This window comes from Symphalangus syndactylus, chromosome 12 (genome assembly GCF_028878055.3).
Source record: "Symphalangus syndactylus isolate Jambi chromosome 12, NHGRI_mSymSyn1-v2.1_pri, whole genome shotgun sequence".
NCBI lineage: Eukaryota > Metazoa > Chordata > Mammalia > Primates > Hylobatidae > Symphalangus > Symphalangus syndactylus.
The window spans coordinates 43,279,787-43,292,371 of NC_072441.2; the positions used below are offsets into that span (position 1 = coordinate 43,279,787).

General features: G+C 42.8%; 2 protein-coding genes across 2 annotated transcripts in view; one reads left to right on the top strand and one right to left on the bottom strand.

Annotated features, from left to right (window-relative positions):
• Positions 1 to 1,454: 1,454 nt before the first annotated feature.
• On the bottom strand, positions 1,455 to 8,129 carry LOC134734816 (basic proline-rich protein-like). The gene is made up of 3 exons (XM_063628207.1): positions 7,538 to 8,129; positions 6,589 to 7,333; positions 1,455 to 6,142 (listed from the first exon to the last, which is right to left on the bottom strand). The coding sequence occupies exons 1-3, from the start codon at positions 8,127 to 8,129 to the stop codon at positions 6,115 to 6,117; spliced, it is 1,365 nt and encodes a 454-aa protein (XP_063484277.1). The 3' UTR covers positions 1,455 to 6,114.
• Positions 6,938 to 12,585, top strand: part of LRRC8C (leucine rich repeat containing 8 VRAC subunit C) — an 84,612-nt gene continuing 78,964 nt past the window's right edge. Inside the window, exon 1 of the mRNA XM_063625337.1 lies at positions 6,938 to 7,253. The gene's annotated coding sequence lies outside the window, so the exon portion shown is untranslated. The remainder of the gene's footprint in view (positions 7,254 to 12,585) is intronic.

A 12,585-nucleotide genomic window follows, 5' to 3' on the forward strand; every position in this document is an offset into this window, starting at 1 on the left:
ACTTTTTAGAACAGTAGCTGCAGGTGCCGAATACATAAAAGCAAGCAACTATTCGTTAGTAACACAGTTATAGCAGTGATATTTAGGTGCAAAGAAGTCACTCCTGACAATACAAAACTTTTTACTTTAAACTTACACTACATACGTATATAGGAAAAAACTCCTATATGCTACTACTCACATCAATACTTTTAGCCACCAAATGTGTGGGGTTTTCCTCACAATAATTCAGCTCTCCAGTGGACACTGACTGACTGGTATCCTATAATTTAACTCAGTTCTGATATTACCTGAAGATAGCATTAGACCCCACAGGCTAAGGGCTCAGTCCCACAAGACTGCTTCCCCATCCCCCAATTTCACACACCAATCGTAAGTGGCAGGTTCCCATGTTATATTAGGATATATACCACTTCTGTCCAACTTGTCTACAAATCAAAGGTTCCCATAACTCCTCCTCAAGTTTAGTCATTTACTAGAGTGGCCTACAGAGCTCAGGAAAAGTTTACTTTCTAGATTACTAGTTTATTACAAAGGATATATTAAAAGATGCAAATAAATAGCCAGATGAAGAGATACATAGGGTAAGATCCAGAAGGGTCTTGAGTATAGAAGCTTCCGTATCAGTGGAGTTTTGGGGTACACCCACCCCTACAGCAGGTGAATGTGTTCTTGTTCATCAACCTGGAAGGTCTCTGAACTCCATCCTTTTGGGTTTCTATAAAGGCATCATTACATAGGCCTGATTGATTAAATCATCAGCATTGGTAATTAAGTCAGTTTCCAGTTCCTCTCCACTCCCAAAAGGTCAAAGGTTCAGGTGGGGCTGAAACTTCCAACCCTCTAGTCTAGACACACATACACACACACACACACACACACACACACACACACACACACACACACACGTTTAAGTTTCCATAGCAACCAGCTCCCATCCTGCAGTTATCTAGGGGCTTTCCAAAAATTGCTTCATTAACATAAACCCAGGTGTGGTTGAAGGAGACATCTTATGAGTAACAAAAGACACTTTTTTCACCTTTATCTGGAGCTATTTCAGGAACTAAGGACAAAACCCAAATATAATCAGAAATGATCCTATATCTCTAATCACTGAGGAAATTACAAGAGTTTTAGAAGCTGTAAGCCAGGAACCATAGACAATGACCAATATATATATTTCTTATTATATCACAATATAATAATATTTCTCATGTCAAAGTTACTTATCTATCCTTGACCCATCTGAACAATAATTCTAAGAATGAGACTCTCTGTCTGGTTATAATTCATGTTGCCTTAACTCGGAGCCACGGACACATTATGATCTTTCATTAAGAAGCTTGCTTTCAGTCATAAAGTGCTTTTCAATTAAAGAGTAAGCTGTAAAACCAGCTCATGAAGGCACATATGGGATATGAGTACACTGGTGGAAAAAGCACAAATGAATGCAATTTTGAAATACTGAAAAAGTACATTATTAACCTTACTGAAATAACTGATGGGTTCCATTTAAAAATAAATACTCCTTTCCTATAGGATTAAGTAGTGAGTAAGCATGACAACCCTGAAATAGACTTGCCTAGACCCAAATCTCAACTCTTCTACTCACTGATTATGTGACCTTTGGCTAGCTACTGGATTACAATGGGCCTCTGTTTTCTCATCTGTCAATATGAGAAAATAATACTGCCTATGTAATGGATAGCTATGGTGAATAAATGAGACCATGCATATAAAGCTATTACATATTGAGTATCCCAAATCTGAGGTGCTCCAAATTTTCTGAACACTGACATGAGGCTTATAGGAAATTCTCATTGGAGCATTTTAGACTTTTGAATTTGGTATGCTCAACTGGTAAGTAAGTGTAGTGCAAATATTCAAAATCTGAAATCCAGAACACTTCTGGTCCCAAGCATTTTCGATAACCGATATTCAACCTGCATTTAGCACATAGTGTGTACCTCATAAGTGTTTATTCTTTACTATTTCCAAAGAAAATTTCACAAGTTAGTGGGAGCAAACAATTCTGTCTTGGGATGGTAAAATAAATAAGGTTGGTTTTAGAAGAATCTGATTCAAAGTTTTATAGAATCCTATTTTTAGGTCCTTGGTGCTGTAGGGAGCAAAAAGGGGTGATTCCTTTCCTTCCTATCATAAGAGTAACAGCTGACACCTCTCTAACAAAGGCAAATTAACAAGAGAAAAGCATAACAAATTTATTTGATCATAGTTTTATGTGACACAGGAGACTTCAGAATGAAGACCCCAAGATATAGGGGCAAATATTCCTTTATTATTATTTTTATTTTTGATTTAGGGTCTCACTCTGTAGCTCAGGCTGGAGTGCAATGTCCTGATCATAACTCACTGTAACCTGTAACTTCTGGGCTCCAGTGATGTTCCACCTTGGCCTCCCAAAATGCTGAGGTTATAGGTATGAGCCACCTGCTCTTGGCCCATTTTTATGCTTGGATTCAATGAAGTATGGAAAGCTGTATAGAAATATGATTGGACAAAAGGGGTATGATCCAGTGCTAATAGGCTGAATGGTGAAACCCAGCAAGGCCTGTCTGTTCACATTTCTTCTTGGCCTTTCGGGATGACATTCCTTCCTCCCAGGTATGGGGTAGGACCCCACTGGAATGAGAGTCTTAATTTCTTTATTGCCAGCAGTTAGCAAGAAAGAGAAAGGGAAGGGAAGGAGAAGATTAGAGTGAAATTTTTAGGCTTTAAGGCTGGTTTTGGAGAAAAGGTTCTGGTTTACATGACCCACCTCGGGGAAGAAGGATCCCAGTTTCTATGGCTTGCTTCAAGGGAGAATAAGAGAGTGAGAGACAAGAGGGCAGGAGAAAACTAGACAGAGACTTTGCTTCTGAGGTTGCTTTTTATTCCTTCACTTTGGGGTATCAGTTTTAGCCCCAATAGACCACCATTTCCTCTGGTACAAATTCAACTGCCATTTTGGGATCAAGTCCACATTTGACATTACCTCCAGGCAACTTTCTGGGCAAAAGAATTTTCTAGAGAAGGTTTTATTTTTCCCTGTCTTAGCATTTTTAATGGCATAGAGTCAAGGATTTCAAAGCTGTTGCTAAAGGTGGCATTTATCTTGCAGGTATTAATTCAGAAAGTGCTAATAGTTGCAACAGTGTAAACAGATGAAACTTAAAACAACAACGTTTTCTTTTAGCTCAGCCTCTTCCCACAAAGCTCAGAAATGGTCTGGGGAGCAGATGTGCACAGGGTGGATAGAGAATGCAGTGTAAAATCCTGCTGATGATTTTGGTTTAGAACGTAGATTTTACTTGCACTCTTACCAGGCAAGATCAACTGAAATCAAATGTAAAACAAAACAAGAATAGCAGGTTGGCCTGAAAGAACAATCCCAGCATTGACATCATCAAGGTTTAAGCAGATACATATACATAATACATAAATTTAGTATGAATTATTTATGAGCTAAAGGGTTCAGGTTTTAGAGCCTGTAGTATAATGAGTTATACTGAAAGTCAGAACCAATACAAGAAATTGAAACATTTAAAAACTCATTATTTCAATATTTAGTATCAGGTCCTGTGCAGGGTGTTGATAATGGACATAAGAGTGAATCAAGATACAGCCCTGCCCTGGAGAGGCTCCCAGACTGTAGTGAAGAGGCATGTAAAGAGACAAATGAGAGCACACCATGGTAAGTGCTGTGGTCACACAAGGAAGGAAGAGTTACACTTGCCTAGAACCTATGGAGGCTTCATAGAGAAGGTGACTTTTAAATTATGCCTTCAGGCCAGGCATGGCGGCTCATGCCTATAATCCCAGCACCTTGGGAGGCCAAGGTGGGTGGATCACCTGAGGTCAGGAGTTTGACACCAGCCTGGCCAAAATGGTGAAAACCCATCTCTACTAAAAAAAAATAATAATACAAAATTAGCTGGGCATAGTGGTGGGCGCCTATAATCCCAGCTAGTCAGGAGGATGAGGCAAGGAGAATTGCTTGAACCTGGAAGGCGGAGGTTGTAGTCAGCGGAGATCACACAGAGTGAGACTCCATCTCAGAAACAATTAATTAATTAATTAATTATGCCTTCAAGGAACAACTTAGCCCAGCCTGAGTTTTCTTACAGCTAACAACAAAACAACAATGTAACATAATTGCTGTTACCATACAACCCACTAGAGGGGTTACAGATATTCTAAGTCTCACCATAACCCTAAAAGGTAGGTATATTCCAATAGACGGATGAGGAAACTGAAGTTCATAGCTAGAGATACAAGATTTAAGCCCAGACCTATTTCATTCCAAATCCCTTACCACAGCTCTGCACAGCCCAGAAATATCTACTTCTGCTTCTATCACCAACCTGTACATGGCTAACTTGTAATTACGTAGTCTTTAGTGTGGGAACTACTAACTCTGGAAGTCCAATTAGAATGTCAAAATTTAGCCTAAGGAATTGGGTATAAAGTGGAAGGTCAAGATGGAGACTGTGCACCCAGTTCATCTAGCTCACAGTACCGTCTCCTTTCTGGAGATGTGCTGAACTTCAAGCACATTTGCTTCAAAATGGTTTATTCTAGTTTGTGTGTATGCATGATTCCCTCTCCCATGAACTATGAACACCCTGAAGTCGGAAAATAAGCCTTGTACTTCTCTAAGACCCTCACTCAAGTTGACTGATTGCTAATTCTACCAGTCCTTTACAGAGAGCTTGCTAAGTGTGGATGTTAATGTGAATTAGGTGGACTGAGGTGAGATCACTAGATTTAAGTTTTACATGCTACAAAATAAGAAAAGGTGAACTAAGCAGTGTAGCATAGTTTTTAGACTAGTGGCTTTCAAGCATTAATGTGCATGTGAATCACCTGCCTACACGTGAAGAACTACCCAGTTGATCCAATTAGAAGGCAGACACAGAGGAGCCAAAAGTATTGCACTAAAGCAACTTGGGGTGGACTCAACTTGCAGGGGATTCAGATCCCAGGTTTCCAAACCTTTTTGCTATTCCTGGTTCTTTTGCTTTCAGTGAAGAGTAGTTAAGTACAATAGTAGCTCTCATTTACTGACTACTTACAAAGTGATTGGCACTGTTCTTGGTGCTTTGAGCATATTAGCTAATTCTCACAGCACCCTGTAGTGCTATACCTATAGGGATGATAAGGGGATGTGGGTGGTGGGGGAGGGGGCAGATTAAAAAGAACAGCAAATTTCCTAAGTTTACACTGGAAGAGTAGGGATTTAATCCTGGTTCACCTGAGTACAAAGTCTAAGGTTCAATGGTTCCTTGACACTGGGTAGCAAGGGAGCATTTCAGGGATGCCTAAGCTTGTGGTCAGGTGCCAACGGTACAAAGATAGAAGAGTATCAGAAAGCCCGTGCAAAATAAGATTCTCCACAGGAGGGTTGTGACCTTGGTACTTGCCTCACTGTGTTTAAATTCAGGTAAGGTAAGAGAATTGAAGAGGTAAAAGCTACCTTAGAGAGTATTGCTGCATCTACCCTGTGGTGACTTACAAGGTACTTGAATTTTTTTTTTTTCTTTAGCAAACTGCTAAAGTTAGCCTTTGCCTTTTTCCCAGAGACTCTCTAGGAATTTTTCCTATCTGCTGACTAGGAGGTAAGCCCCGACCTAAATTTTTGTCTTCTTGTAGGTTAATTAAGACTGGTGTTAGATTCAGCTCCTAAGGCTTAAGAGGATTTAAGGTTGTCTTCTGGGAAGGACACCCAACAGCAGCACTGGAATTGGAAAAAAGTGTAGGATTTTGCTGAGTGAGCAGGGGGAAAGCAATGTAAAGCCCAAGAGAATATCTTTTGAACAAACGTCCTTTTCATTTTGGTTTAGAAATAGAAACGTGGTAAAAGGAGGCGACTGCTTTCTGAAGGCTTGTAGTATGAAAACAGGCCAACTGGCCAGCGACTAGTTGTCTATCAGTTTCTCTACTCACATATATCTGTCTTTTCCAGACTGCCAGCGCGGAGCACTAGTTTGACTTTGGGTGCTCTTCAAATAGCTGGCATTGATAAGGCATTCCCAGAAGACTGTGTTACTTAGTAATCTTGTCGGTACATTTTTTCACTGGGCAGAGATTTCCCATACAGAGAGCTGCCAGCTTTCAAGGCGTCAGAGTTTGCTTTTTCATCCTGAAATTGGGTGGGAAAACGGGGAGAAGAAAAGCCCGTTCAGATCAGTCAATGAGGGAGAACCCCTCCCCCCATACTCGTTAAACAACAGGTGGTTTTACTGTGCACCGTCAACTCCTTTATGCGGGAGCTGTAGGCGGGGCATTCCAACCGAGTCTCCCTGGAATCTGCCGCTTAGCCCGTCTTGCAGGGGCGGTGTAGTTGGGGATTCCGGCCCGAAAGGAGACTTGGTTGTCAAGGGGCTCAAGGGCTTCATGATCCAAGGATATTGGGTTTTGCTTTTCTCCTTCTCCATCTTCCTTATTGTATCCCGCCGTCCCCTCCCCACCCTTCTCTTAGGAGGCCTTCGCTTCTCCTGTGGAGGGGTTATCTTCATCCTGACCCCGGCCTTCGGAGGAGTTCCCAGAAGGGCTATTTTTAGTGGTGGCTGCTCCCCTCTAACTTACCCAGGGGAGGAGCTGCGGTGGCTGAGCCGACGCTGTGCGCACAGCCGCCTGTGGTTTTCCGCGCGTTGTGAGGGATGAGGGGTGGAGGTGGTATTAGACGCAGCCGAATCCCCCCGCAGAGCCCGCCAGGTGGGCGTCTCAGGGGTGGGAGTGGCCGCGTCGTGAAGCGGAGAGAGGATTTCTCTCCTGGTCCCGGAAAAAGCCCCCGGCGGCCGGCGGCATCCCTCGTGGCGAGTCTCGGGAGCGAGGTGGTCTCTGCAGGGGAGGAAGTTCCCGGGCAGCGCGGCCTGCGTCACAGCGGGGCTGGCATCGCGGAGCTGACTCGGCGGGCGGTGGCGACCCCGGGGCCGGGCGCTGGGCGGCGCTGGCTGCCGCTGGCCGGGCTGCGCGCGGGGCGGCGCTGGAGGCGGCTCCGTCCGCGGCCGGGGAGGCGGAGGGGAGGAGGGCTTGCGGGGCTGAGGCGTTAGCTGCGTCCCGGCTGGAAGCCCGCGAAGAGAACGAGGAGGAGGGCGCCGCCGTGGCCGCGGCCGCAGTGCTCGGGCGCGACAAGCCATGAGCAGCGACCTCGCGGGCGACCCCGCCGTCCCTGGCAGCCGCTGAGCCCGACCCCCAGGCAGCTCGCCGCTCCCTAGCACCTTCTCCAGTCGACACCCTCGCTCCCGGAGGTAAGGGCGGGGGATCCGCGGAGGGATGGAGGGGGCAGCCCGGAGAGGGGCAGCCCGAAAAGGGCCACCCGCTAGGTCCGCTGGGCGCGCCGGACCGGGACTCGCCCCGCCTCACTCGCGTCCCTGCCTCCCCCAGGCTCTCACACAGGCAGAATGTGGTTGCCCGCCCGGCGTGTGGTGCCGGGAACCTTCCGCTACTGCGGCTCAGGAGCCCGCCAACCCCTACCCCACCCAATCCACCCTAGCCCCGGCGGCCGCGCGAGGACCTCAGCCTAGCGCCCAACGCCGCGCGGCCGCGGCAGGTCCTGCGGACTGGGCGCGGGGGTGGGGGGGGGGCGGTCCGCGAGGGAAAATGCGTCCGTGGCTGGGGCGATCGTTGTTCTTTCCTACCTCGAAAATCCCTGAGACCCCGGGGCCTGTCCTTTCCGGTCTATCACCCCTCTGCCACCTCCGAACCCTTGAAGTTAGCACTTTTGGGGCGGGAGAGGAATTGGAAGGTTTCTCGAAGAAACGTGAGAGCACCGTGTGCTCACCTGCAGGACCGGAGGGGAGGGGGTTCAGCTTGATCGGGCGGGTCCCGGAAGCCAGGTGTGTAGGCCAGCGGTTGAGGCCAAAACCGCTGCCTTCATCCCACGCCGAGGCTCGCTGATCTTTCCATTTCCAGCTGGTTCCCAACAACGAGGTGATTAGGGATGGAGTTAGCAACTCAGGAGCCTTAGGATGTGTTCTGTGGACACGAATGCCTTTCTTTTCTTCATCAGCTGGTTCTTCCCTCCCCAACCCCCACGCCTGCCCGGTATACAGCAAAGTCCAAACAGTTTCTTCCAAACCTCGCATCCTCCGTAGTTTTGCAATAGCCGGACACCTAGCCCGCATCCTAATGCGGATATTTCAGTGTTACGGCCAAACTTCCCTTGGTTTCAAATTCCTTAAGCATGTTAAAGCTTCAGCAAACGTTAGGAAACATTTTCAGGTTCCCATCCTCCTTAAAGTAAAAAATAAGAACCAATCCATCTTTGTGGGAATGCCGGCGTTTGGCACGGGGAGGCTTGAATTACCTCCATTTAAAGCAGCCTTTGAGGGAAGGAATAGGTAAAGGAAATCGCAGCCCTATTTAAGTCACATACTTCTTTCGCGGTAGTGTGAGAAATGTAGCCTTAACCAACAGTCACATTTCCCGACAGGTATGTGATGGTTTCCCAAAGCATGGATCAGGCTTCAGCGTGGGCAGGTCATTAAGATGCCATTTAGACGAAAAAGGAGTAAAAGTGGAGTAGTCCTCTTGGTTAGCACAACGCTGCAAAATCGCCAGAGCCAATCATTTTTATACATTTATACATTCTGTTTATTTTTAAATAATTTGTTGAAAACCCAAAACGTAATCTGAGCTGCACTAAACTCGCTCAATTCATAAACAATGTGTCGAGTGTGTAAACAAACATTAAATGTATACAGCTCTAGTCTAGGATATTTGTATTTCTTGTGACTTGCTTTAATAGGGAAGGCCAAGGCTATAATTGGTTTGCTTTACTATGCAGTGATTAACTTAAATTCTGTCTTGGGGTCAGTTTGTTTCCTTTGAGGGGGATATAGGGCAGTTTTGCAAAGATGGATATTTGCCGTGGTTCACATAATAGACTGGCCACAGACGGGACCCATCAACCCAACAATTGTATCAGAGATACCAAGCATATTTAACAATTTTCTTATTAATAAAATTAAGACTTTATTAATAGCACTAATCTATTATTTCTCAGATTAAGCACTTTAATGAAATGTGTTTTTAAAAGGGAATGCTTTTAGTGAAAATAATGCATTAGGAGCTGTAAGATAAATGAATGAAAATGTTGCACTTTATTTCCTTGAAGTTTATCTTTTAAAAAACAATACAACCTTAGAAATATGTTTAATTCCCAAGTGTTCAATTTTTACCAAATTGTTATGATTTTTTAATACTCACTCTAGTATTATTAAGATATAGTCACCTATGACATTATAATAGAGCGAGCCTAAGTTTAAAATGAAATGAGGCGGAAACTATATTTATTTTGCCAAGAATTGTGTTAATGATCTAATATGGTACATTTCTATAACATAATCTAGCTGCATGCTAGATACCTAATACACATTATCTCAGGTTCTTACAATGAACCCCTAAGGTAGATGGTGCCATCCACATTTTACATAAGAAGGAAGATCAGAGTTTCTGACTTGGCCAAAGACTATACAGCTAAGTTAGTGCCTGAATGAAGCCAAGCCTCCTTAGTCTTAATGATATACTTTTTTTAATTATCCAAAGCTGCTTATTTATTTTTTCTATATAAATTTGTTGTTAACTCACCATAATGACTATATGAGGAAACAGAGATTATAAAGTTTTCTGCCCAGCGTTTTCCATATAACAGAATTCCAATTTTGAATCAAGGCCATCTGTTTCTAAAACCCATGTTCTTGCCACTGATTTCTCTTAAACGACTGATCCAGAGCTTAACCTTATGGACAATTTACTCCTGCCCATCAGTTATTATCACTGACATGACAATGATGGTCTCATGGGCTGTAACACACTCCCAAGATTTTATACTTCATTTCTGGAGTGTTGGCTGTATCTCCAGTTCCAGATCACTCATGAAAGCATATTACAACTGATGAGGGTTACATAACCATGGAGGTATCCTTGAATCTACTTGATTCCTTTTGAACTATAAATCATTCTGGTTTGGCATGGGGTAAAGAGAATGGCCTCCAGAAAAAGCTGCTGTCAAATTCGGACTCTACTGCACAGTAGGAGTGCAAATGAGCTCAGATTATTCAACTTCTTTGAACGCTGGTTTCCTCTTGTATAATGGGGTTAATAAAGCCTCCCTAGCTGGATCACTGTGCAGATTACTTGTAATAGTGCGTGTAAAGGACAGCTCTTGTCACCTAGTAGGTGCTCAGTAAGGATTAACACCAGTGTATCCTAGCACTGGTAGAAATTTCTGCTGTATTTCACTTTATGTATATTTTACATGCAAGTAGTGATTAGTCATTGCTATCAGTGATTCACTCTTTATGTAATTATACAAAGGTCTAATCTGATTCTTAGCATCTTTAACTTTTGAATCACATCCTTTTTTGTTGTCTTGAGTCAGAAACATGTACTCACATTCTATAGTTTTTCCTTTGCTCTTACTCTTTTATTTTATTTTATTTTTACTTTACTAACAATATGTCGATGGATCAGAATTTGTATTTTTTGGCAAACATACTTTCCTGTTTTCTGCCTCTCCTGATCTCTTAGCCTTGTATATCACTCAGGGTACCATGACAATGCCAGTCTCTCCCCACCACACACCTCACCCTTGACCAAGCCTCCACCAGCTGAAATTCTGCATCTCCTACAAGGCTCAGCATAAAAGCTACCTCCTTCATGAGCCTGCCTGTTTCCCTCCAGATCTTTGTCAGTTCACTTATAATTCAGACAACACGTACCCCTCCAAAAGTGCTGGGATTACAGGCGTGAGCCATAGCACCGGGCCCACTCCTAATGCTATTTTAAAATTTTTAAAAAAATTGTTACTTTTCCAGGTAATATATTTGAAAGACTATAAACTCTTTGACGTCAGGGATTTTTTAAAAATTTCTTTATATTTTTGCTTGGGATAATACACAGATGGTTTCTATTTCCTGAATGAGAGACAAATTGGATATTCTGAGATCCTTACAGTAATTAGGAAAGACACCCAAATTGTTGGTGGCACCTTCTTTGTTATCTTGAGACTTGTTCAACCCAGGCTTCTCCACTAGTTTAACTGGTATTGCCTTTGCTGGAAAGCTATCATTCTTAAACAAAGCCTTGGACATTGGGTACCATGTAAGATAGCTATGTTTCATTAATAAATTGCTTCCATGGTGATATAATAACCTCATTAGGTTGCAAATATACCGAGCATGTCAACTGTATTTGAGTAGTTTGGTAGTTTAGATGGGTAATGGTCCAAATGTATTTCTTTAAGAATAGAATTTACTTGAGAGGAAGGAACATCTGCCTCAGAGAAGAGGTCGAGATAATGAGCAAGGAAGATTTCAGACCGCTTTCATTGAAAATGAAACTCATCATGGCACAGTGTGGAGGCTACAACCAGAAGTGGCCTTCAGAGAGAGAATTAGCACAAGCAGAAGACCCACTATAAATATGACTCACTACAAATGTAAGGGGTAGAAAAATAAAGTGGAAGAGGTAAAATAAAGGAAGCATAACTATAATACTTTATGACTGAGGCCTGCTAGATATTGGTCATTCTTGGACTGTAAAAGTAGGAAAGAGACTCTGGGGTCAATATGGGCAAGAAAGAGAAACTAATGTCGCCTTGGACATCTAGCACAGCAATAGACTCGCACTTGCTCCAGGGTCAGCACAGAGCGACAAGAGTGTAATCTCAGAACTTTGTTTGAAATACATAGTTTGGCAGGAATATATTGAAAATTTCTTAATGATTACAAGATAGAGAATGTCTAAGCTCTTGTCCAATATCAGGCATAAAACAAACAAAACCTTAGACTATCTACTTAGGAGTGTAACATACCATCACAAATTTGAGGAGTGAATTTAGGATCATTTTCTGGTATTGGATGGGTGTTCTTTTAAAATATGGTTCTAAGTCTAAGTCTAACATTCGGTGTATCTAACCGAATGTTAATTGATAGAGACAAGGTGATATGGGTTCAGAAAATAGAATTCAGAAAAGAAAACGAAGAATTGGCAAAATTCAAAAATCAATTTTAAGAAAAATATGTTAAAGCTTAGGGAAGTAACTGAAAATGTTCCAGATGACCAAAGTATTTTGAGTCAAAGAAATCCAGGAGAGCTATATGTTCTTTAAAGAACCTTTCTAAGGACTCAGAAGAATAAAAGCTCTTTCCACACCAGAAGAGGTTGTGAAGGTAAAACAAGAAGGAAATTAGTTTGTGTAAAGCAAAAATCCATCCAAAGGCCGGAAACACTAGAGAGAACATAGTGGAGCTAATTTCATTTCTCAGCCTTTTTTTGATTGTTAACGTCAGTCTGTGAACCTTTTTTCCATAAGTTGTAATAACACGGATACACTGTGTATCTGTTTATGTACTGTGACTCTTCAGTGGATCACAAACCATTATTTAAGGTTTTGTACCCTGCCTTCACCTCAATCAATTTTTCCTAGGGGCAAGATTGTCCCCTGCATTGAGAACACATGGCGTAGCATGATTCTATATCATGTTTAAAATCACAAAAGAGCCATATAAAACTTAAAGACATGAAAAATAGTCAACATATCTATATATTTTTGTATGAATATATACAATACCTTAA

Bases quoted from the DNA above. Each gene is read 5' to 3' on its own strand.
- LOC134734816 (XM_063628207.1), bottom strand. From the start codon at position 8,129: ATGCGGGCTAGGTGTCCGGCTATTGCAAAACTACGGAGGATGCGAGGT. The intron at 7,334-7,537 runs GTTGGGCGCTAG...CGGCGCGCCCAG, and splicing joins ACCTGCCGCGGCCGCGCGGC to CGGACCTAGCGGGTGGCCCT. The intron at 6,143-6,588 runs GTAAGTTAGAGG...ACCCAATTTCAG, and splicing joins CACCGCAGCTCCTCCCCTGG to GATGAAAAAGCAAACTCTGA.